Below are 26455 nucleotides of genomic sequence, written 5' to 3'. Positions count from 1 at the left end.
AAGAAACGTGCATGCAAGGCGATCTATGTTAAATACTCTGCTAAATGTGCCGCTGATCAAATAAAGAGAGAGGGCCACTTGACAGCAGGAGCTATTGCATGACATCTATCTTATGCACATGCTCCATAGCTGTCAAACTGCACCCCAGCTGTGGCTGCACTGCCTGTCAGAGCAGAGCCAGTGCTTGAATGCATTCTTGGAAACTGCAAAACTGGTTCCTTACTCACCGCTTTCCAGCCACACAACTTGGGGAAGCCGGTAGGAGCTGACAAGCTGGTCCAGAGGTAGGGGAGCCATGCTCCATTGCACCCACTTGAGCGGGGGCGCAGTGGTGAGATGCATGCCCCGGGCCGAGATCGGTAGAGGGCAGGGGCAAGGGCTCCGCTTTAGCCGCTGTCCCCTCTGCGGTGGGTCATGTATAGCCTCCTACAGACACGAAGCACGGGTTTGCCTTTTAAAATTAGCTCAGCATTTCCTGCCACTCTACCGTTGGGGGCAGAGCAGGCGGATAGACACATTTCATATCCCTGATCTGTGCCACGTGTTATTTTCTGGACTGTCAAAGTGCACAGTACATAGAGCAAATGGCAATCCCCTTTACTACACAACTCGGAATCACACACTGCAAAACAATACAACCGGTCACTCGAAAAATACATCCTCGATTCCACAGGCATTCTTTTGCGCGGATAAGGCAGGTCCACCCTCATCCGATGGCACTGGAACTCTCCACTAAATCAGACCCCAACGTCTTTCCTCCCCACTGAACCACTAAAACATGATAGGCAGACACTGATTGCACACAGACACAATACACAAAGCGCATGCTATTTACGTTTCAGGCACACAGACTGTGTCGTAAAAGAATTCATGGGATTTAAAAGAAAAAAAAAGCTTCCTTGCCCCCCAAAGAAAATCGATTACTTAAACACATACTAAACTGGTTGTAGTCTTTCCTGGTTCCCTGGATGGTGCCGTGGGGGAAGATTTCCCAAAGAAAGCCTGTCCTGCAGTAGTGCCCTTTAAGTGGTCCAGGTTGGTAACCCCAGGTCCCTGGGGCAGCCGCCAGTCTCGGATTGGCCCAGGTTCTCGCTCAGCAGCATGGGACCATCCATCAGCACCTCCTCCGCATCCGGCACACCAAACTAGTTCCCAACTTCCCCAGCGGAGCCATTGTAGAAGGCCTGCCCTCAGGAGGAAGCCAGCAACAACGCGGCAAATGCTCCTGGGAGAGCTGAGGTAGAACGCTGCCCTTGCCCTCCCCAGCTGCACTCACTCACTGCACTGGATCCAGCCAATGCATAAATGGGAGATGCTCTGACGCCCATCCCTTTGGACCGTATCGGGTTCAAGGTCAAAACGTGGCAAGTCTAAGGAACCACCAATGAGCACGGAAGCACTGACACCCTGAAGAAGAGGTACCCCAGGTTCCCTACAGGCGGCCAGGTCTTCAGCATGCCGAGAAGCCACGAGAGAAAAAATCCATAGTTTCTCCATTTGTTTCAAAGTGAAAATGACTATAGCAACTTCTCGCCCGTGGGCAGGATTCTCCTAATCTTATTCTACGAATGCACAGGCTGTGCCAGGATGCATGCATCCTCTGCCCCAGGAAGGCGCACGCCGCTTTCTCTCTCTGTATGAGACTGCACACACAGGCACCACAGAAGAGCTCATGGTTGCCTAGCATCCATGAGCTGGAGAACATCTCTGGTGCAGACACAGTGGTGCCTGCCACCTAGCTTGTGCTTTAAAAAAAAATAGTTTGTTGTTTTGATCATAGGTCCGGCCCTGTAGAAAACAACACATTATTTTTCAAAAATGCAAGCTCAACGCAAGCTCTAGTCCCGGGGTTGTAGGGGAGATGGCAGGGGTTGCAACTCAGTTGCAACCTCTGGTGACCCCCAAATGACATCCCTGAATTAAAGTTGGATAGCTATCAACTACCGGCGGATATATTGCACCTCATGGACCTGAATGACATAATAGAAAACTTCTGCTTCTTTTGTTGTCTATCAGACGTCAATCAGAAACCCAAAGTGTAACATATCCCTATAGTGAATAGCTACCCATCTATAATTCTATAAATGTTAGTGATTATCTAAAATAACAAAGCAAAGTGAACACATTTCACTGAAACGTTTTAGATGAATCACATTTTCCCTAGTATCCTAGGTTCTACCCTAGTGAGGTGCAACTATGAACCTCAGGGTGGGATTTGGAGTTCCTTAGAGTGACAATGGGCCTCATTTCTTTATTAGCCTTGAGGAGAGATGCCCCTCGATGAAATGATGTGCTTTAAGGTAGGGAAAGGGCCTTGGGGTATGGATGGGCCTTAGAAGAGATTGGCCAATAGAGCAAGGATCAGGGTTGGTTCTTGGGGAGCTTGTGGAAGGGGGGGCTTGTACATCCCAAATTTCATGTTTCATCTGTTCAGGAACTGTGTCTCGCATATCTTTTCTGATGATTTCAGTACTAGTCAATAACATTGAAATCAGCTAGTTCTCGTTAATGTTAATGTTAATGTTAAAGGACATTTGTACCGCGCACTATCACCACAGAGTGGTCCCCTGGTGCTCTGGCGGCTCTGAAAGAGGAGGGGAGGTTGAGTTAGTGGGAGGAGGCAGGAAAAGTGCAAGAGAGCAGTGATGTGCTGTTGGTGGCCTCAGCCCAGTGGGTCCGTTGGCTGGGCCTGGGGTGTTTGCAGCCGGTAGTCGTCGTGTACTGTTGTGCAAGGCTATGTGTGTTTTTGTTTTGTTGTTGCAATCTAGTGAAGTTTGTGTGGTTTGTTGTGCTGTAGATTTTGGTTGTGTTTGGTTTGGAGTTTGAGAGGTGTATGCAGAAAGGGAAATTGTTAGAAGGGTTGGTTAGTTTGCGTCTCTATCCTGAATTCAGGCACTCGGCTTGTGCAGTCTCCCCTGGTGCGGCTCTGTCCTGATCTGGGTCCGACTGGCATACAAGGTTCCTTACTGCTCTGGCCCCCACCTCTAACATTTCACTTTTAGACTAGTCTAAACTAAACATTGCATGACTGTTATGTTACACTTGGAATTGTAGCAACACTTATAATAAATACTGATAATGTTTGTTTTCCACCAATATGATCTTGTGCCATTTGTCATAGACACATATTATTTGTAAGCTCTCTTTTTGGAATGTTCTGATTGGGCCAGCCAATCAGGAATGAGGATCATGTGCATATGTCAGCCACCAATGCCTCGTAGATGCTCATAATATCCCTTTCCCACCTGGCTGACTCAAGAAGAAGGTTTCCAGTGCTTGTGGCCATTCTATCTCCCTCTGTGCCCCCATAGACACCATTTCCCCCCAGCAGCTACTTGTTTTCACCACTGCTTCCTATACTTGAATTGCATTTCAACCCATCGTTGTCTGTCAACCCATTTGCTGGCTCTTTCCAGCGGCCTCTGCATGCTTCATCCTGCCTTCAGCATCGCTTGCCTCTGGATACGGACATAACCTGGGGTTCACCAATATGTAGCTTACCTCATATTCAATGGCCCTTTTTGGGTGCCCGCCTCCTTGTGTCGGTGTCCACTAGGCCCTGCTGCAAGACCATAGAATCCACCTGTCTGTCCCGGTCTGGAGACTGCCTCTTTGCAGAAACAATAAGGCACTGTGCCTCAGCCACTGGTGCTCTTTCTTAGCAATAATCCTTTTTCAAATTGGGCCTTCACCCTGCTCCCCATCTACAGATGATAAAAGCCTTGGCACACTGGTTGTGGGTTTCCCAGGCATTAGGTTAACAGAAGCAATGTTCATTGGGCCTTGCTTCACTCGGGCCATTGAGGCATGCTTTCTGGGCACTTTGTGTCTGTGAATTACACCCCTGTGTGTGCTGAGGCTTAAATAAGATTCTTTTAGCCTCAGTTTGGGAAGATGAGCTGGCAGACTGGTGACTGTTTATAAACCTGATATTTCTGTTTTGGTTTACTACCCAGCCAGTGACCCCTTGCTAATACTGTATAATAAGACACGTTTCATGCAAAGTACTTGATTTACCAAGCAATGTGCTGCGTTCACTTACCCTCTGGGCTTAGTGTTGCTGCTGTGGATATAGTTGTTGACTTTGTTTTGAAAGTAGTAGGGACTAGAAGCAAACACAAACAGTCATGAAAGGAATGCAGTGTAACACTACCGATGCCATGCAACACATTCATGAAAAGAATGCAGTGTAACACTACCGATGCCATGCAACACATTCATGAAAAGAATGCAGTGTAACACTACCGATGCCATGCAACACATTCACTTAGTGTTATTCCACAAAAATAGTTTAGAGCTGATGTGCAATTCTCCTGTTACCAAATCAATTAATTTCAGTTGCCTGGTATATTGTGCAGCTCAGATATAACTTTTATTTATCTTAGTTTATTTAAATCTCATTTATGCACCAAAGCCTTTCTATCAACTGCAATGTAACACAACAGGAACAACATATTCAGGTGTTGCTACATAATGATTATCAGAGTTCAGGGGAGTGCTCGTGCATGCCTTTTTGATCTGCAAACACACACATTTTGTGAATCAAGCAATGTTTTTCGTGCGGCGTATCAGTTTAGTCTACGTCAGAGTGGAGAAATTTAGAGTTGGGGTCTTCACCCTGAAAGCTGCCACTAAATATTCACAAGTCAACAATGTCAAAGTTCAGTGACCTCAACATATTCATAGGGAATGCTGTGGGGGATGGACCTATATCTAGAACACAATTTCTCCTGGACTTTGCCAGTATATAAAGTTACTTAATAATGCTTCTGCATAGACCTATTACTGTCTGTGTATCAGTCGAATGACGTCCCAAGTACGTGTAGAAGGGAATAAGCCCATGGACCCACCCAGATGAACAAAACCGTGATGTAACAAAATCGTGAACGATTTATTAAGATATTAGAAACATAAAACCACAAAAAATAGACATCACATGAATTTAAAACTGATCATTACATTCATGGATAAAAATCACACATAAACATATGCAGGTATAATTCAAACAGATCAACATATCAAACGGTAAGTACATACATTAACAGAAAGAAATCGTAGTCAGCATGAATCACGATAAACATAGGAGTCACCTGAGACCCATATTCCACATCCAAAGTACTGTGGACACCTCTAGGCTATCACAATAGGACATATGCACATAATCATAAGTTCCACTATGGCATTGTACACACTGAGGCAGAGGCCAGGTTTCGCCCTTCATATTTATTTATTTATTTATTGATTTATTTATTTATTTATTTTCCTTGTATTGAAGTTACTACTGGGGTTGTTGCAAAGGACTGCAAAGCACTAAAGTGAAGGGGGGAAGTAGAGAGGAGGGAAGAAGTGGGAGTGGATAAGGTTTAAAGAAGAATCAGGGGTTGGAAACATGGAAAGAAACATGTCTGACAATGAGTTAGAGCTTAAGAGCACCATACGAGAAACCACAGACTGATGAAGTGTAGCCATACGTGGCCACAGCTGTACCACACACTCCCTATAGAATGAATAATGTTCAACACATTCCTTCCCTGGATTCTAGCAACAGTGGAGGCCAGTGGAGGGCATCTATGATATGTCCTCTGAAATTGATTGAAAAGGTCTCCCACCAACCACAGGGGCTCCCCACAGTAAGCAAATGAGTTAAGGAGCTCTATTACAGCTGCACTCGAAAACAAGGAACCCCAATGGGGAATATAATGGGATTTGCTTCATGATGAGCGCTCTGATTAGAGGTGTGGCTTTGTTGGTTTGGTTAATATCAGCAGCAATGAAATGCTGCAGGTGGTTTATTCGAAATGTAGAAATTGAACTTGGGGAACCTGGTTTTATGTGCCAGAAAATGCTCTATGTGAGTCCTGTACAGTAGTTAGTATGTGTGTTTGTGTTTTTTTACAAATACGCGCCTGTGTGCGGGCGCGCGCGCATGTATGTGGTTTGGTAATTAAACAATGGCAATTTGTTAGAACTGTGTCCTTGCGAGTTTGCAACAAAAACGCAACAAGTTAGCAAATGCTGCCATTTAAATATTTGCATGATATGTAATGAGCCCAGTGTGCTGTCCATAAGCAATAAATACCCCATTCATATTGAAAATAGAAAATAGACTGATGTCCATGTGCTCAGCACTGTCCGTCTCCTAAGAAAGCAGTGGCCAGTGGGCAAGAATCAAATTTAGGAGGGGCACACGGAGGGGGGGGCACAGACAAAATTGGGGGGCCGCCTATGAAAGGTAATGTGTGAGGTCACAAACACTCCTGCAGAGAGGCTTTTGTGCACACCAACTACCCACACCCCACTGCACCTCCCCTCCCATCAGAATGCCAGCAGAAACTATTCAGTGACTAATGGGCCATCGTTAGCAGTTTCTGCCACTACATTCTGATGCGAGGGGCTGCAAGCTGCTCGCGTTGAGACAAAAGGAGAATACTTACCGTGTGATATGCAGACATGTGCCTTAGTGAGTGCACAAATAACACCACGAACAGAGACCAAGGTCTCTTCTCTCCTTAGGTGGGTGGGGGGGGGCAAAAGCAGGGTTATAGGGTTTCAGTGGGGGGGGCACGGCCTGCGAGTCCCCCTCACCCCCCAAGCACGTATCTTTTTCATTTCAATTACTGTGAAATAATACGTGTTGCAAGTTAGGTTCTATACAGAACAAAACATACATTTGTGTATACATGCTAATAAAATGACCAAATAATAAATATGAATAAATACAGATTGAAAAGTTGAAAAAAGATACACACCATGAAACCGGCTGCCTTTATTATGAAGCAGGCAGGACACACCTAGGATTTGTTCTCAAATCATTTCAGTGGCCTAAGCATCACAAGCATATGTTTTGGAAATGTAGGGTATGAAGGATGAAATAATAAGCCGTCCAAAATGTTCCTTTCGCTCAGAACTGGTGAGTTACTTTATCCAAGGTGTCCTAAACACCTGCTTCCTTATTCTTGAAGATGTGAAGAATTGCCTTTTGAGGCTCATTAATTATTTCTTTAAACATGCTTTATGGTAGAGAACGGTTTCTTATTGTCTCCAGGGCCCAAGGTATAATGGCCAGGGGGCAGAACATAGAAACACATGTTTAGGGGCCTTTAGTCCATTCACCACTCTACCTTAATGACACAAGACATGGCTATTGGCTTTGGCAATGCACGCTATGGCTACTCTACTCTGATTTTGATAGTGTACCTCCATAACTGCACCTTCTAGCGTGTATGTTCGACATTGTGATGCTTCATTATTAATGATGCTAGACTTTGTACACCCCTCTCTAGGATATTAGCAGGTTAAAGGGCATCAATGTGTTCGGTGTCACACAAAGTGTGAGGCTGCAGGTTATGCAGGCCCAGTGCTCCAGGGTCACTTCTGCCATCCCTATAATACAGTTTTCTGTTCTGATTTTCTGAACTAAGAATGGAGTGGGAATACATTTCACTGGAAAGTTTTAGATGAATCCATACTTTCCTGGATCCTTACCTAGTGAGGTGCAAATACAGACCCCGGGCTGGGATTGGGCATTTGCACGGTGTAGTGCGTTTGATAGACAATGAGCCTCAGGGCATAACATATACTGATAATATATCATTTATAATACATGATTTTGAATATAACGTCTACTTTTCCACAGGCACGGCCATTTTGCTATCACCACAATCACCACAGACATTGGATATTCTTTAGCACCAGTTTCAGCAAATTCTGATTGACGAAGCCAATCAGGATTGAAGATTCTGTATACATTCAGCTGCTATTGCCTGGAAGACTTTACTCAATCCCGCCAGGCTGAGTCAAGCAGAAGGTTGCCACTGCCTGTGACCATCTACTCTCCCTATGTGCCAAACTGGCCACACTTTCACCACCAGCTGCCTGTTTTCTCCACTCTTCTTGCACCTTGCCTGCAGTTCTACCCCAAGCCCTCTCCTCATCTGTCGGCTCATTCGTTGTCTTTTTTCTCGGGTGCTGCCTGCATGTGCCGAGTCGCGCCTGTGGTTTTACCAGCTGCTCCACAAGGATGTGGCCCATGCTGCACCAGGCTGCGGCTCTTTTCACCCCCACTGGCCTCTTTTAGGTGCCCTTGTTCAATAAGGCCTGCTGCAATACCATTTTGTAAACACCTATTTCCCCATGTGGCGGCTGCAATGTTGCCATAGTAACAGTGCATGCTTCCTTAGCCCCTGGATGCTTTTTCTTGACCATACATCCCTTTTCGCTAAAGGTCTTATCACATAGGGTGGAGTTCCCAGTGTTAGGGAGAATTTGCAGAAATGTGCTTATTCCTCTATACCTTAGAGACCCACAGCACTTTTGCTGGACTCTAGGACATTTTAATTTTTAACCTGGAGAGAGTGAGACATTTTTACCACTCTCATGTACTTTTCTGTGATTTAACACTGTGTTTCTTTTGGCTATGGAGTCTGACAAACTCATAGGCATCACCTTTTTACATTGTGACACATAGCACCTTCAGTGCAGTGACACAGGGTAGTCTTTCAGATTTCCCAAAGGTTGAAATACGGTGTGTTGGCAGAGTGTGGCAAGCTAAGCTACACTGCGGATCGTGGACTGCTATGCTGTTGCTTGATTAAGTATTTTCTTCAGCTTTACTATGAGGGAGGTTCCTGCCTACAAAGCCTACACCTGGACACGGAGCATCCGCAGAGTGTTGGCAGAGTGTTTGGAGAAGGGTTTCTGAGGACTGAAATGGAGTCGAGTGTCAACAACCCAGCCCTCAGAACCCAGAGTCGCACCAAACTAACTTGTATGGGCTCCGAAGCAACAGGCGACTCGTGTGTTTTGTGCCCTTCTGACCGAAGCGCTCTGCGTCACATTGCCTGCACGACCGACCATGAAACAACTTCACAGAACCCTGAGGTCAATGGCGCAGAAGATATAAAATTGCGACAGGAATATCAAGACCAGCTGGATCAGCCGGATGACCAAAGTGTTGTCCCCTCGGGCAACCTACAAGGTATGTTTGATGTAACAATCCCCACTGCCCTCCTCTCAACTTATCTCGATGACTGTGCCGGCTCCCTGCAGCGGTCACTTGTGGCAGAGCTTGCGCATGCATGTGGCGCTGCATGCGTAGGAGGGGCTGAGGTGACTCAGGGCTCGCCTTCGCAGAGGGAAGGTTTGATCGTGGTGGGGGTTCGTGGAGCTTTTGGGGTCTTGAACGTGGGAGACGTGTCCTGTGCGCGCGCAGAACAGGCGATGTCCAGTCAAAATCAAATGAAAACAAACCCAGCTAAAACAAAAGATCACAAAAATGAACTGAACCATGGTTATGCAAACAGCGTGGACTCCCCTACATTCGTGGATGCACTTGGGTACTTTACAGACAATCTGACTGAACGGTTGCCTAACCAACCCCTTACAACTCCCTTTATACCATCGACAGCAATAGTACAAACGCAATTAATGATGGACCCCATGCAGGCAAACATAAAAGTTGGGGAATTGCATGGAGCTAGCATTAAAGTGTCCTCCAAATTAAGTGTAGCAAAGTTGTCAACAATGGCACAGGAAAGCCCACTTTCAAAAGATAATTTGAAAGACAATTTGCTGAATAGCCCCAAAGCAAACCACCTTAAATTAAATGGGGTCAGGCAAAAGCTGCGGACAAAATCTTTGTCAGACTCACAGTCGATAAGATGGCATTTCAAAGCAAACGAGCAAACTAAATCAGACATCGTTAAGACAAACACAAACCAAAAAGTCGTGACATTGGTGCAGTCTGACCAGCAAACATTGCGAGAAGTATCAGATAACAAGCTACTACTGGCATCAGGACGGTGTGACCGAGTGGTGATACCAGCTAGAGTTGACAAGCTGCCACAGGGCACCAAAAGTACTAATGCAACAAACAGAAACATCCAATCGTCAAATGCACAAAAAATCACAAAATAAGTACTGGTACTAAACACGAACTCTGATGTCGAACAAGAGACAATCCAAAATGACGTAGTGTGTAGATGACATCTCAAAAGATCAGGTAGGGGAATCATTACCCAGGATTCAATCCCCAACTAAAACTTCGATGACATATGGTCGAAGAGAAAAACGTGTGATAACTGAAGTGGAACAAAATAAATCTACACTTCAAATGGCTCCAGAAAAAAAGTGAGAACTGGAGGAAACAGGGAATGTAATTCTCCAAACTCAAAACTGGAAGAAATCATGCACCTTGCTCAGAACAACCAAGTCCCAACGTTACCACAGGTGGTAAGGAGGAACCTTCAGAGGAACAACGAACCAGAATCGGCATCTACAAGCTACACAGATGACTCAGAAACACCAGATGGTGAATGTGTGCACAAACGAGATAAACACAGACACAAACGGATCATCAAGAGTTATAGACATGCAACAAGTGTCAAGAGGCCCAAAATACACAAGTGGGAAACTAACCACATGTACAAGCATAGCAATTTGCAAATCTACAAATAGCTCTGGGCTCTATGCTAATAACGTTAGCTCTGTTCCTTAAACTATATGAAGCCCTCCATGAAAACTATAAGGATCAGACCACCTTATTAGCGCTTATGCAATGAAAATTGAAATATATCGAGGCATACATTGACGCAACAAAAGAACAAAGAGCGAGAGAGAAAGACTCTGAAAATGTCATCTATAAAACATTAATTGACCTCATGGAGGACACACGCGAAGATAAAAGAGCCTTTCTGAATGACTTCACTGACATAGTGATTTTTTTAAAACCGCAATCAAACAAAAATGACAAAGGTGAACTGTCCAACATGGATAAACGTACAGCAACTGAGACTATCTCTCATACGCAGAGATTACCTACAGAGAGACCAACTGATGGAACATCCCTTAATCCAGTGATGGACCAATTACTGAACCACAAAGAAGTGTTACCTCAACAAACTGTGAGACAGGCAGCATTAGGAGAAAGCATTCCTTGCCAATCATTTTCCTTGGCAACGTCTCAAGTGGCTCATATCAAACTGGGTAAAACTAGAGATGAAGAAAAGCAAAATTCAAACAAAGACCAGAATGATTCTCCCTATTTGAACCTGATAAGCAACTTCACGAACAAAATGATCACCAAATGAAAAAGACAAAAAAATCTGCCTATGGCAAAATTGACTGCTAATGGTGGCACACAAAACCTCATTCGCAATCTAAAACCAACTGGAGACCATCACTGATTGAGCTCCCAACCAATTGAAACAAAAAAAAAACTCCACATCTGGACTCACAGATAAAACTACATGACTGTGAAAGGCATTTTATAAAGCAAATTCCGCCAAGTGAGGCTGGAACAAGAAACTCAATGGAAAGAGAGGAAGACCCTTTTTGTTGCTATCAGTTTATGAAGACGAAAGTTTCTCTGAAGCCGAGAGTGAAAAATCAGAAAGCGAGAATCAAACGGCCATAAAGCCCCAGGCTGAGTCATTTTTTACGGACTAAACACCATCCCAGTTCATAACCGTACAAGCCAAACAGGAACTGCTGGAAGCTAAACAGAAAAATGCAAGCAAACAGCAGCAAGTTCTTCACGCGATGGTTGCCCACTCTAAACTAGAGCGAGTAATCAAATGAAATCGACCACCCAAGTTGGAGAATGGCCATGACCTACAAAATCAAAAGGAGTGGCAAGACGCTTGTTCCACAAACAATTCAGATAAAGAAGCTAATGGTCGGTATAAGCTCACGATAGAGCGAATTTTGAAGGCCAAAGATGGCCTGATCTTGAATAGGTCCAATTTGATGAGGTTATTACACTCTGTACCACAACTGCAGGTTGTACAACCAAAGGACATCAAAATAGTCACCTTTCCAAATGAATCAAAACTGATAACATATGTGTGCACCTTGCCTCCAAGGCAGTTGTGAACTTGCTAAGGTCAGTGACAGAAGAACTCAGGATCTTAGGCTTTGATCTTAATTCTTACCCTGGTGGTGAAAAGGACTACTCTAAAAGAGCACACAAAAAAAGGATGATGTTTCCCCACCAAGATCTGTTGGCCCGGATGAACCAGAAGACGAGATCAATGCCAAGCCCGTTATAGATTCCGTCCAACCACACTGCGAGGACCAAACACAATATGAATCATCATATAAGGAAAGGTTGATGCTAATGAGGTTGCCAAAGGCACTGTCTCGTCCAATATGGAGACCAAGATAGACGACACAACCTCTTGGGACTGGCTTCCATCGACTCTCGTGACTTTGACTAAAAAATAGATTGCCTGTCAGCCAGAGCATAGAACCGTTCAGATTGCCTTGTGGAATTCCATAGGTTTTAAACATCTGCTTGAAAAAAATAAACCAAGAACTCTTCACCTCAGATATCATATGCCTACAGGAGTGCTGGCTACAAAGCCTTCCCATCATAGATGGATCTACCTGCTTTTTAAGTAAAGCATATAAGGGCGCAATGGGGGGACCATTGGTTGGGTTACTAACCATCATTAAAAACTGCCTAAGTGGAAAAGTAGTTTGAATCATGTCACCATCATCCCTTATTCAAATAGTGATAATGCAGGAAGTTCAAGGCATGCTAGAAATAAAAATGACGCAAGTAATCATCAACCTATATTGGATCATCAAGACTAAGGACAGAGAGCTCTTTCTGGAAACAGTCATGAGACATATGGAAGACCTCAGAGTGGAATTTGGAAATGTATGCATATCTGTTTGTGGTGATCTAAATATAGACTGTTTCAAGACCAAAAACTGTGAAGGGAAATACAACACATGCCAACAAAAAGAAACGCGTACTCAAAAATGGCTGAATGAAATTAAAATAAGAGACCTTCACATGGTCAACGGAAATGTAAAAGGACTGGTGCCACAACATGGGCATCTCATAACGCCTGTGCAACACTAGACTATTTCTTTGTCGACGCTGATACGTTCAAAAAAATAATATCTCTGAGGATCCTGCGTTCAACTAAAAGTGATCAGCGTCAGCTAATTCTAACTTGCAGGCAAACGATTTGTCAAAATAGCAGCTTTGAAAACAACAATGAAAGCAACTGGCCACATAAAGTGAGCGTAAATAATGGCCTAAAAAGGTTATGCCTGTTGAATAAGATGCTCCCACAACTAAAATCAGCGATAATAACTTTGCAGAACACACCGACTCTAGGTATTGATTATGAGTCATGTTTAAGCATATTCAGAGAACAAGACAAATTAAGTCTGAAAAGAAAAACAACAAGATTACATCGATTCAATCAGGAATTAGCAGAAAAGAAAAAACAATTATCTGAAGATCTTCGAGCTTTAAAAAAAAGTGGAGATAATAACAAAAGAAAGCAAATCAAGGAGTCAGAAGACAAAGTACCGTAACTGGGTCAAGTCTCACCGAGCGCAGTTGTACCAGCAGGATTCTGAACAAATGATAATGGCAACAAAAACTAAAAATGCCAATTTCTTTTGGTTGTTAATAAATAACCATCTAAACTCAAAAGGACTTGAACTGACAAATCCTATTCAGGAATCTCAATGGCTACAACATTTTGGTGAAATATACAAGCAAACCAACATCAATACAAACTGTGTACCTACACTGCTAAATAACAAACAATGGGCCATAGTCTTTACCAAAAAAGAAATCCTTATCCTAATTAACAAACCTAGCTCGTCCCATGCTCCAGGACCCAATTGGTTGACGAATTCCACTTTAAAACAAAATCCAGAATTATGGTCCGACCTGTGTTATGACCTTTTCAATAGAATTAACCATAAAAGGCAAATACCAGATTCCTGGAGAAAAGCGGTTGTTGTACCTATTTTCAAAAGAGGCGACAGAGCGAAACCTGACAACTATTGCCCAATATCCTTATTGGATGTTCTTGGCAAATTATATGCTGGCATTTGCTGAAAAGATTAAAAGAATGGCTAACTTTGAGTGGAAACATCGACCAAAGACAAACAGGATTTGTAGAAAGGGTGGACTGTGGATTAAACCTCTTGTTACTCAACCTACTGAAAATGAAAATAATAAGCGAGAACCAAAAGTTATATCTAGCGTGCATCAAAAAGGCCGCTGCGTTCGACAGAGTTGACCGAGGAATACTGTGGAACAAACTGAGGCAACAGGGCTGCCCAGAAGATCTCTTAGCAGCCATTATTGCCCTGCACTCTGACACCAGTTACAAGTCAGATTAGATCAAAAAGGGACCCATAGCCCGCCAATAAGCACCATGAGAGGCTTGAAACAAGGGTGTCCCCTGAAGTCCATCCTGTATAATTTTTACATCTTAGATATTAAAGATCGGCTAGAACCACCTAGAGCATGCTCACCACGAATAGGCGGGACTGTCATGGGGCATCTGCTATATGCAGACAACCTCAGATTGCTAGACATGACCGCCATAGGCTTGGAATGAAAGCTTGATGCCCTACAGCACTACGTAGAAGAAAATAAACAAAAAATGAATGCTGGAAAGTCAGAATTCCTAATAATCAAAAAAGCTCAAACAAAAATAAAAAAAAACTTTCAAGTGGTGCCTGCAAAACATTCCAATCAAGGTAATATCCGACATTAAATATCTGGGAGCCATCATCAGCACAGACTGGGGAGAAAAACCATGGGTTGCCAATCTGAAACTTATAATGGACCAATTAACAGTGCAGGCCCTAATAATGAACAAGAGATTTGGCAAATTCTTGATGCAACCAATTGTAGATTTTTACAATTTAAAAGTAACTCCGTCAATAACCTATGCGGAAGACACCTGTTTGAGAATTCCCTATGAATCATTTGACAAACTTGAAGCCAGGTTCTGGAGAAGAATTTTAAGATTGCCAAATTCAGTTTGAATCGTCGTGATTCGCCATGAGTTAGGATTAGAATCACTTCAAGTACATGTAATCTGGAAAATATAGACAATTTACAGAAAAGTGGAATCAACAAATTGTCCACTGCAATATGAAATCCTGAAGGCAGAAAATGAGGTACTTCTCTCTTGGCCTTCAAAGATGTGGAGAGACAAATGTAATGAAATCCTTGAAAACCAGGGCACCAGCGTAGAAAATCTTTATAACCATCCTAAGAGACAAACAACTCTGCTCTTATCAGTAGATTGGGCTGTTCGTGCAAGCTCTAAATCACATACACTATCAACTAATTTAGTGAATTTCTCTAAAACTTTACCAAATTATTTAAGGAAGAGCGCAAATCCCAAACACAGAGACTTGATCCTAACAAATGCCGGCTGCGTAACCAAGATGTAGAATCGTTACAACATTTACTAATGTTCTGCAAAAAACTAAAAAGCGAAAGGCTTCTACAAAATATTCTGTCTCCAATGTGTTGACAGGATTGTGACTCATGGTGGGAAGCCTTGTATGTTGAACTTAACAAACAAACAGTAAGAGGACTTGGCATTTTCTTGGAAACAATGCTAATAAAACTAATAGGACTAAAAGATCAACTGCCCTCAGACTCTGGTCATAGCCAAGAAATGATAGCTCTTAGCTAAACCAACTTCACACACCTAAAACCTTAATGTGGGAATTAAGATTGAAATGAAGTAAGGGCTACTAAAGATGAAAGGACTCATGGACAAAACGAATGGTTTGGCTATGTGGTAGAGGGAGTAAATTAATGTTTAAAGCAAAAAGTTTTGTATTAATTTATATAAAATGCTTAAGTTAAAAAAATAAAAAATGAAAATAAAAATACATTTTCTCTGATAAACTACTGTTTCCAAGAGCAGTAAAGTGAAATTGACTTTACTTAAATTTGTAACTTTCTAGACGCAGCACACACTATCTTACAATAGGGAGCTGGAGGGGTTTCTTAGTATCCCCTTTGTCTAGCTTCTCCTGTAACATTTTTATGTTACCCTTTCTACAATTAATGGCTGGTAGCAGTGGTTTACTTTTAACTATCATTGGGAGTTTTTACCGCAGGCTGCCTTTGCAGCTGCAGTAAAGCACCCATGGATGCCCATTTCGTCAAAATGGCCCCTGTGTTCTTTTTTCACCATTTCTTGTTGGAAAGGTCCTTCTTGAGATTTACTCTGTGTGCCAAACCAGGTTTGGTCCCTTTGTTCATTTTGTCTTTGGCGGGGTTCACGAGTGAAGCCCGCCTCTGGCTCCAGTATCTCTGGCAGGGGCAGGAAGTGAGGGAAGTACCCGAAACTCCCTGCTTAATCCCCTTGGTTACAGGAATGCGCCCAAAGGTGATTGGCCGGCTAGCTGTCCGGCAAGTGTGATTGACAGCTAGGCTGGAATGAATAAGAGAAACCTGCATAAAAGGCAAGGCTTTTGGCTTGGAAGGCAGAGTCGACCACTGGATGAAGGAATCCGAAGAAGAACTTGGAAGAGACTCCTGCTGCAACTCCTGGAATGTTGGTTTGCCCGGTGAAGCCCTGCTGCTGTGCTGAAGCTCCAAATTCACCTCGACTAGAGAAGCCGTGCAAGGACGACTTCTCCCTTTGAGTTGGTGGGACCAATCAATTCCAAAGTGAACTCGTTTGGACATCCTCTCGAAGCTGGCAGTATTTCCACTGCTGCTGCTGGAACCGAAGTGCCAGGGAGAGGAACAACAAATGGAATGCATCACTTTTAAGTCAGACCCGAGCACTACGAAGATCCTCTGGACGTCCCTGATGCAGGACTGACCAAGCCTGAGCCACCTCAACAGAGTGCTGGACCCCAGAAGCAAGGAAAGTCCGAAGTGATATCCCGAGAACCACAGTGTTGCTATTTGTTGTCAGATGCGCGAGGAGCTGAAACGCTGATGTGCCACTGAATTGAAGTTTGCCCGTTTCTGTCGCTGACTGTCCCATTGTGTTGTCGGAGTCCCCAGATGTCCTCCCTCTTGTCCCCACGACTGAGGCCCAGGACCAAAAGGATCTGCAGACCCACACATAAGCTAGCTAGAACCATTTCTTCTAACCAAAGGTACTGTACAGTCTAAGAGAACTTACCTCTTGTCTTGTAGCCTTACTTGTTCTGAGTTGAGACTGGTCTTGATTGCTCCTGTAGAGATCATCTTCTACACCTCACAAGCCTCCCATCTTTTGGCCCTACTTGATTCTACTGTTTCTACAAAGACTTCTAAAACATTTTGCAAGACTTTTACTTACCTGCAAGAAGTGCTTCAGCTCACCTAGACTGTTGCCCAATTGATATTGACTGGCCTGGCTCCGTGAATGACTCTTCTCTCCTCTGATTGTATGTTTTACCTTCCTTCCAGGAAAGGGTTAACTTGCTTTGCATTGGGGTTCAAAAGTACTTACCTGCGTCATTTGTGTTCTTCTGAAACCTCTTTGACACCAACTTTAGTACTGCTCTAAATGTTCCAGTAATATATTAATGTCCACAGTGTCATAGCTATTTAAGTCCCCCGAGGGTGTAGGAAGTTTCTGTGTGCCATCCCAAATGGGCACTTGCTGATTTAGAGAAACTAAGAGTGTGTATTTTGGAGTGTATTTGTGTGTTACTACTATACTGCCCCTTCTGAAGAAGGCTTATTCAAAGTGACTGTTAAATAAAATAATAATTGTTTAATCAAGAAACTTTGAGTGTAAGTGTTTATTTGGATACTTGTCATGGTGAATCTCTGTGTAACTACCCTACTGCTAACCTTGACCCCTCTTGAGATAAGCCTGGCTGCTCAGACACACTACCACTTATACCAAAGGTTGGGTTCCTATTGCAGGAGGTCAGGGTTGTTGTACTGCACCCAAAGGGTACTGCAAACAATCTTGCCTAACACTGGTGGCAGGCAATGAGGATCTATTGCAGAGTTGTTACAATAAGTATTTGCTTTGCTTTTGTTCAACTAAAACCATCACAAGGCTAAGTTCCACTAGAACAGCAATTGTAACATGGCAAATATGGATACCTTCAGTCAGGAAGCACTGATCATGCTAAGGACTGAAAGAAATGTGTAAAGTCAGGAATCTCCCTGTTAATGTAGCTCAGCCACACTACCAACCTGTGTAGTACAGACTTATACCAAAGGTTGGGTTCCTATTGCCAGGAGGTCAGGGTTGTTGTAGTGCACCCAGAGGGTACTGCAAACAATCTTGCCTAACACCCAGTCACTAGCTGCTACCTGCATTCTTTAAGGCCCACACTTCGCTTGGGCGAGAATGTTAGGCTTTGAGGGCACCTAATGCTTGAGAAGTTCACTTCGACGGGCTCTAAGGCTTAAAAAACATGAATTTAGCCTCAAAGTGAGAACTGGAGCAAGCAGACTGAAGACCTTTAATAAATCTGAAATGTCTTGTTTTGATTTAATACCTATCCAGTGACCTGTTATTTTTAGACATTTCTGGCGTGAAAGAGTTACAAACTAGTCAATCAATGTGCTACATTCACTTACCCTCTGTGCTTGGTTTTGCTGCTGTAGTTGTAGTTGTTGTTGTTTTGTAGGTAGTAGGGACTGGAAGAAAAAAACAATGATGAATAAAAAGAATGTACCATCATACTGGCACCATTCCACAAAAATAGTTTAGAGCCAATATTCAATATCAGCTGATGACAAATTAAGAGTGCCCTTTAATAGTGATATAATGCCTAATTTGGTGCCAGATGATGGCCTAGCTTGCCATATAAATTAGAATGCAGCTGAGTTAACGGGCATGCTGGGGGATTTGGATTGGCATACGTTTATAATGGGAACCCACCCTAAATGCAAAGGAGGTACGTTGGACAACCATAGTCAGCAAGGATTGCTGCCAGACCTAATAGATGTAGCACTTCAGGACATTGAAGCTATATGGGTCTGTCCAATGGTCATAAGTAGGACTGAAGAAGGGTACAACTTGATGTTGATCCAGTTGGAAGTGCAGCTAAACATAAATGAGGACTGTGTTATTGCAGTCCTTTAGGTGTACCTAGAGACTCACTACATGAAGGTCTGCAAGGAGAATGTGATGGCTACAAAGAAGTGCAACACCGGCATTAGAGGTCATTTGACTTGTGGATTGACAATGAGAGGGTAATGGGTTTGACTGGACTGCAGGCTTGGTCTTCAGTGAACATTTCCAATAATGCACATTGAACTGATAAAGCTGATGCTGTTTGACATCAGTTGAATGAACGTGTCAGAGGAACACAGATGCCAGACAAACGAACTGGGTACCAGCATGCCTGGAAGGTGGGGAGAATAGTGATTACCCCCCCCCTCATTTACCGCAGCGTCCAAGCACCCTATCAGAGTTGAGGAGGTCCTGCTCTTTTTTTTCTTTTCCATCTAGAGAGCTACATCTTGTTCATTGGTCCTTTGCCCACTTCCAGACTTGACCACACCTAGGAGCATTGCTCGGAGTAAGAGTATGGGATTTCCTGGTTCAGAACCATGGGTCAAAGTGCAGGGGTTAAAGGAGCGCTCTCCGGAGCAACTATTTGTAATGTAATGCAGTGCAAGTACACTTCTGCCACTGTTGCTGGCCTCATGGCGCCTGGATCTGTAAGAAAAAGGGAGGGGTTATTAGTGGGATAGTGGGAGAGGCAGATGCGGAACTGTGGTGGGTGCAGGTCAGAAGTACGCTGTGTGCCAATCTGCTTTCCATGGGATTGGCAGAGGAACTTGGGAGCATGTTATCTATAGGAAAGAGCCCAAGAACTGGTAGACTACGGAACTTTGGGTCTGGTTAGCTGCTGATGTTGAAGAGTGTGATAGGGGTAATAGGACATTTTAGTCATGGTTCGATTACTGTTAATGCGCTAATGACTAGACCTGTAATGGCAATCTGTGGGGATTATGTTTGTGTAGTGTATGGTTATAGGAGATCTTAGAGGGGAGTTGGTTAGTTGGGGAACAGGGGGGGTAAGCCTTGTGAGTCAAAACAACCTGCAAACCTGCATGCCACCTCTGCCTTCTTGAAGACCGGTCCCATTGTTTCAGTAGCTCACATTGCCACTGTGAATCCACCTCTCTCTTTCTCGCTGTCAAATCAATACATTGTATCCCACGTGCAGCAAAAGAGGCATTTGTGAGTAGGAATATGATGGGGAAGGGGAAACCTGGAAACTCCACTCAATTGCCATACACTACATACTAATGGTTATGGGAGCGAGAACCTTTGTTTCAGAGAAAGGGCTACTTGAAATCTGGGGCCACAGTCAACAATTTTGCCTTTCTTAGTAAGCTGGCTGGCAGGCTGAGAGACACCTTGAACCTCACTCTTGCATGCTGAGTGGCCTGCAGGTAATTCTCCCTGGCAAGGGCAGGCCCTGTCTTGGGCAGGGCAAGAACGCATTTGTCATGTGTTTGTCAGCTTTTGGGCACATGTTGTTTAATATGTCGTTCTTGAGCGATCAATATTGGTCATCCAAGTAGGGAGTTAAGCAAATTGTTTTTAAAATTACTAACAAAATCAATAATTGAATGCACTTTTCCCGTGAGGTCTACCATGGTTAGGTGAGTTTCCTTCATAAATGTAGTAATCAGGTCTGTCAACATAGGGTCACACAACACATTGGTCTGAATTTGAGCCTCCAGGACTGGAGGGTCCATTGAAACTATTTGGGTTTGTTCTTGAACCGTTGCTGGTGTGTTTAGGATATTTTTAGAGGAAGACGAAGATGCAGGTGAAAATGTGATAATGAAAGCCGTGGTATTAGGTCCATCCGGTGATCTGAGGCCAGTACATATGACAGACTGCTCTGGGGGCTCAATAAGTCCTATCTCCGGTGGTGTTGGTTTTATGGCTAACTGACCATCGAAGGATTTATGGCTTGGTCTCTGGAATTATTTGACAGGATTGCATTTTAAATAACACTAAGTGCCCGTTCTACTGTAAGTATTTGTTTGTCCAATTTGTCTGTCAATTCTTTAAGATAGTCAAGAAAAGTCTGAAAGTTCAAAGATTAGCCAAAGCTTTTTGGCTTCTGGACTTCTTTTGTTTTTTCCTGACAAGACCTCATGACAGTTTGTGGCCTTTCTTTTACCCATGATTAGCCCAGACAGTCAGCTGACTTTGCAGGTCATTGCAGGCTGACATGACCTTATAATGGCCCTTCTTGGATAATACAGTCTGCAGGCTCCCAATGGGGTTCTACACAACATATGGACACTTGCAAGGCTGGTCTAGGCTAAGAGACCACCAGGATGTCTCAAGCCACTGCCCACATACACAGAGTTTACAGCCCCAGGTGAACAGTGGTGTGCAATAGTTGTGCCCAGAGGTAAACCAGAGCCAAAACGAAGATGAGATGAAAATCCTGTTCACAAAATTGCAGGCAGTCCTGCCTGCACCTGTGGTTGTATGTCTAGCCACCTGCTCTATTCCAAGACTGTGTTCCAAGACTCAGAGACCCAGTCGCAAAATGATGGTGCCAAAAGACCCCTTGTACCACGTGCAAAGGTACTTTGAGAAGTTTGTGATGCATATTCCAGTTTTCAGGTTGCTGGGTCCTTTTTCACGCCTTGATGCTTGCTTCCAGCCAGAAAGAGAAATGGGCTCTCTTTTGAAGTGAAGTCAAGCTAGTTGTGGCAGCATTTTCCAACCTCTGTAATATACAGCGCTCGTGACCACACACAGGAGAACTGTTCAGGGGTTGGTGGGAAGGAGGGGAAGCTGTGAACCATAAGTCACAGATAGTGTGACAGATAGTGGGTAGAGTCCTTGGCCACAGAGCCTCTGATCCACATGAACAGCAAGAACAGCCCACTACAGGCCCCGTTACACTCCCCTTTATATAGATAATGTTGCATGCATTCTATATAGAACAATAAGCTTTTCTTACAGAACACAATTAACTGTTAGTTTGATAACTCTACCATTTTATATATTTATTGAATCAATGCTGATGTGTTTGGGTGAAAACTCAAGTTCCCATAAGCTTCTCCAATCCCAGGACTTGTTGTAATGAACATCCAACTTCTTCCCAGACTTGTATCCTTCTGAGGTGTGCATATTCTGTCAACAAAACCTTGACTCCATCAGAGACATTAACAGAATTGCTTTCATTGCATTGTTCTGGGCATCAATTCCCTGGAAAATTTGCTGAAACCTCCCCAGGAGATTAGGATCTCTGTGCTGCATTTCTGCTTGGAAATCCAGGGACTGTCAGTGTTCTGTTTAGCAATCCTGGGGATCCTTGATGCGCCGTCACAGGTACATGTCACATTATAAAAGACCTTGTTTTTTTTTAAACAACAGAATTGCTCACTTTACATGAATACTGTGGGGAGGCATCTCTCTGTTGTCTCATATCCATGCCTTGAGTAAAGAGTATTCTTTTGATTCATGAAATTCAAACATTCACAAATAATTGCATCTTGTTGTGGCTGAAAGTGTGCTATCATGGCCAACAAATTTAATGGCCAAGGCCAACTTCTCGTATATTTCCACTAAGGAAGATCAGCAGATGACTGTGAGCACCTCAGACCTGTTCCTGCTACCTTATACCTGACCCACTAAGCCTAAAAGTGAAGCAAATCAGAAGATGCCCGAACCATCTATGAGATGATATTGAGCAAAACTTTGTGAAGCACATTTGCATGTGATAATCTCAAAGATGCTCCAGGCATCTCCCGATCTGTTCCAGTTTTGCTCCAGTTATAGATTTTCTGCATGAGCTATAAGGTAGCAGGTGCAAACCCAAGATGCTTACAAGCATTTCCTGATTTGCTCTGCTGCAAATCTTTGAAAATCAGGCCCATATTGTCTAACCTATTCAAATGGCCACTTCCTAAATATTTCTAAATTGTCACCCCATCAGAGAGATTTAATAAACAAAAGCCTCACTCATGTTGCTCCCTACAGACTAATAGTGACCATTGGCATATTGCACACCACAAAGTAATTTGTTTCTTTGATCACTCATGAAAACCTCATCTAAAAACCTTGACTCTCTTCTAATGGCAGCCTGTTTCTTTGTGCGCAGCTTCAACATGGCTGCTAATTCACATCTTTTATCTATGCTATGATACGTGGAACTTCCCCATTGCCTGCACTCTGTTTCCTATATCCGTGCTGAAACTCTTGTACATTCTGCGAGGCTTCTAATCTGAGACCTTTGTCTATGCTAGAGAATTGGAACGTTTTCATATGGTTACTAACCTGTATCCTGCATATGTGCTGCATCCCATATAACCTTTTTGTAAGGGCTATGGGTACAATGTTTCCTGCACCTATGCTAGAACACAAGTATCCCCTGAATGCAATGCGGATGCTGCTCTTGGGTATTATTCTGATTCCAGCCAGAGTAAAGGGGATTTGGGGACTTGCAGGATGTATGCTGAGTTTGGTTGCTAAAGGGGTAGCATTTCAAACTATGGGTTGCGATCACGAGGAAAGGCAGGGGCACAATCAAGGAGGAGGAGAGCAATGTGTGTATCCCCTGGGGCACAAACCCGTAAGTGTGCCATTATTTAATGTACCATTTTGCAAAGCAATTAAAGTGCACGTATAAGAAAATGCCATTCATCCTTACCAGGATTAACAGGATGTTCACAGAATTGCCCCCAAAAGTCTGGAGTACAGATGCATTTTGCATTATCGTACGTCCCTCCATTCTGACATGGATCTGAAATCGAGAAAACGCGGTTCACACAATCAGCTAAACATCTTTTCAGTGACACAGAACAATTATCTTATGTGTTTCAGGCGAGTTTATTCAAATTCAGCGACATCAGTACCCATATTAAAGGCATTCTGCACCAGTGTACAAGCAATGCTAAGAGATAGGGCCTGATTTGCAAAAGCGTTTTACAATGATACAATACGATTGAAAAACACTTTGTAAATCAAGGCCATAGTCTCCTTCTCCACAGTCCAAGACCCATTATTTGCAGTAAATAGGAGCAGGGTTCGTGGGCGTATCCCCCGCCCCCTTTAAAAGAATTGAGGGTTGCGGGGGTGTCCCCCCGCAGGTTCATATGTTAATGTCACTGCATTCTTGCATGGCAACATTTTTGCGGGGACATTAACACATGGAATCGTAAAGTTGCACCCATATATTTTTTAATGAAGTTTGGACTATGAATACATTGGATGTATTTCTTTTGGCTATATGCAACGTTAAGTTGTAAGTTACGTTGTTACTTGAAATGTTCTTTCGTTCATTTGCTATTTTGCAACCATAGAAGCACAAGAGACAGTGGGCCTCATTGCGAGATTGGAGGTAGCCATGGCGCGAACAGCGCTATGGCTGCCTCCAATAACGGTACCGAGTCCGCCCCCATTCAATGGGGACTTACCGGTCTAGTCGGACCTTTGCGGGACCGGTAAGTCCCCACTGAAAATACCATTCCCCATTCCCATTTGAGCCCCCATAGGGCTCGATGGGAATGGGGAAGGTGCAAATAACGGTACCGCAATTTGCGGTACCGTTATTTGCTCCCTGGACCCATTGCAGTTCCCGCTAAGGCCGCTTGGTTAAGCCAGGTGGCCTTAGCGGATCCGCAAAGGGACCTCAGAATAGAGCGCAAAGGGATTACCGCCACCGGTGTCCTTACCGGTGCCCGTAATCCCTTTGCGCCAGCCTCGGAATGAGGCCCAATAAGTCTACACTTGAAACACCAGTCTGTGCCTGATAGACAAGTGCCTAGCATTCCAGCAGATTTCCAGTGCATTCACATAGAGAGGCTATGATGTGACATTGCATCTGACATGCCTACACGTGCTTTTGAAATTCGAGTCAGATCCCTTCACCCCTTCTGTAATGATATATGCACATTTATTTATTTACTGCAGTCTGTGCCAGGAGTTTAACTGCAATTATGAGTGTAACTTCCAGAAAAGGGCAGAGTAATACAAAATGTTAACACAACTTCTTTTTAAGGCAGTCTAGAGCATACATATGGACCAAATCTGGAATATGATTCATATCCACACTTTTTATACCCCAATCTTTCCAATGTGGAGTCTTTCATTTGCTGATAGCTCGGAAGTGAGGTGGGCTGGAACTTCATTACTACCTATCTACAATAAAATTGTGAACTGTTTCTAGAGGGATTCCATTCAGTAACATTTTGAATGTGCACTGCTGAGGGACTCACTGTGGCACTGGAATATATTTTACAAAACAAAACCCTTAAAAATTCAGCAGGTATTGGAAGCTAAGACACCTTAACTCTGAATCCCTTAGCTACGAAGACGATGAATCCTCTGATGGCATCACAGATGACATCACTAATAACATCACTTATTACCTCATCAGTGGCATCATTGGAAACTGGAGCACACTGATTATGTCACTTAGAGCATCACATATTATATCAGTAGTAGATCACCTCTGATTCCAATAAATCGCTGCAATTATTAAATCAAATAGTTTGTCCAGTGACACGTGCATCGTTTTACTTCACTGCACATATAACAATACTCGCCAGACACAGTGGCTGCTTTGATAAGTATTTTCCCCTGTCTTAAAATAGTATGTCATAAGTGATGTCATATGTGGTGTTTCATATATATCAATGAAATCAGTTAAGGTAAAAAACGTATCCCAACAAAAACGCTGGAAATTTTGCTAAAGCGACCTTAATTTGCACCCACTGTTGCACAGCCTATGGCCACAATGATGACATCACAGTTGGCCTCATCGATGACATCCCTAATACCCTCATGTTGACGTTACTGATGACATCACTGGTGACATCACTGATGACATCACTGGTGCCATCACTAATATATATGACAAGAGTGATTATTTAACTGATGCATCAGACATAAGATCGCTCTAGGTATTTTCATATATTTAGACCATCCTTACGTTTCTACATATGTGATTTTAGCACATTAGAATAGTTCACAACAATTAGTACATTGTGAAAAAAAGTCAATAGCTACACATACATCATGTTACTACTACTTGGGAAGTTTTCATTTGCAATAGTTTGGTAAAAGATGATATCTGAAATATAAGTATAAAGGAGTGAGGTATGTAGGAGACCCACTGCCCCAAGGAGTCGTTGCAAGGGAGAATTCTCCCGAATGGCTAATTTTCCTTACCTACTGAGTCCCTCAGCATCTTTGCTGGATTTCTAGGATTTATTTTCTTCGCCTGGTAAGAGTATGAGCCTTTTTTTCCCCACTGTTACATGTGTTTTGCTGTGTGTGTTTAACATTTTTGTGTTCATAGACTGTGGAGCCTCACCTACTCCACAGGCATCATCTTTTTACTGTGTGTTACACAGCACCTTCAGGGCAGTGACACAGGGTTGTCTTTTAGACTTCCCAACTCAGACTCCATTTTCTGGGACTGACTACTGTTTCTCAGAACATATAAAGTTGCCATTAACTTTATTAGCCTCTGTAAAACCACAGACCCAGTACACCCTATCTTACACAGAGTACTGGAAAGGGTTAATACTTATCCCTTTTTGTCAGTTTCTATTGGAACGGTTTTTCGCTCCCTTTTCATCAAGACTTGACTGGTGGCAGTGGTAACTACCCTATTTTTCCTACCGCGTTATCTTAAATAACCTGGGTATTGTTTTAGGCTATCTTGGTAGCCTCGAACTTAAACCCGCGAGAACACATATGTTTTATTT

The 26455-nt window shown here is 43.3% G+C and overlaps 1 protein-coding gene across 2 annotated transcripts in view; it reads right to left on the bottom strand.

Annotated features, from left to right (window-relative positions):
* The window catches only part of LOC138493160 (mucin-3A-like), a 202491-nt gene that overhangs the window by 65108 nt on the left and 110928 nt on the right, over nt 1–26455 (bottom strand). For both annotated transcript variants that reach the window (XM_069620345.1, XM_069620346.1), the window contains exons 2-4: nt 23392–23484; nt 18329–18388; nt 4043–4105 (exon numbers count right to left, since the gene is read on the bottom strand). In XM_069620345.1, the coding sequence (XP_069476446.1) occupies nt 4043–4105; nt 18329–18388; nt 23392–23484 (216 nt within the window). The remainder of the gene's footprint in view (nt 1–4042; nt 4106–18328; nt 18389–23391; nt 23485–26455) is intronic.

This window comes from Ambystoma mexicanum, chromosome 10 (assembly GCF_040938575.1).
Source record: "Ambystoma mexicanum isolate Mex_15411 chromosome 10, UKY_AmexF1_1, whole genome shotgun sequence".
In the NCBI taxonomy this organism is placed as follows: domain Eukaryota; kingdom Metazoa; phylum Chordata; class Amphibia; order Caudata; family Ambystomatidae; genus Ambystoma; species Ambystoma mexicanum.
Note: the sequence above shows the minus strand (reverse complement) of the source record. Positions and strands in the feature narration are given on the sequence as shown.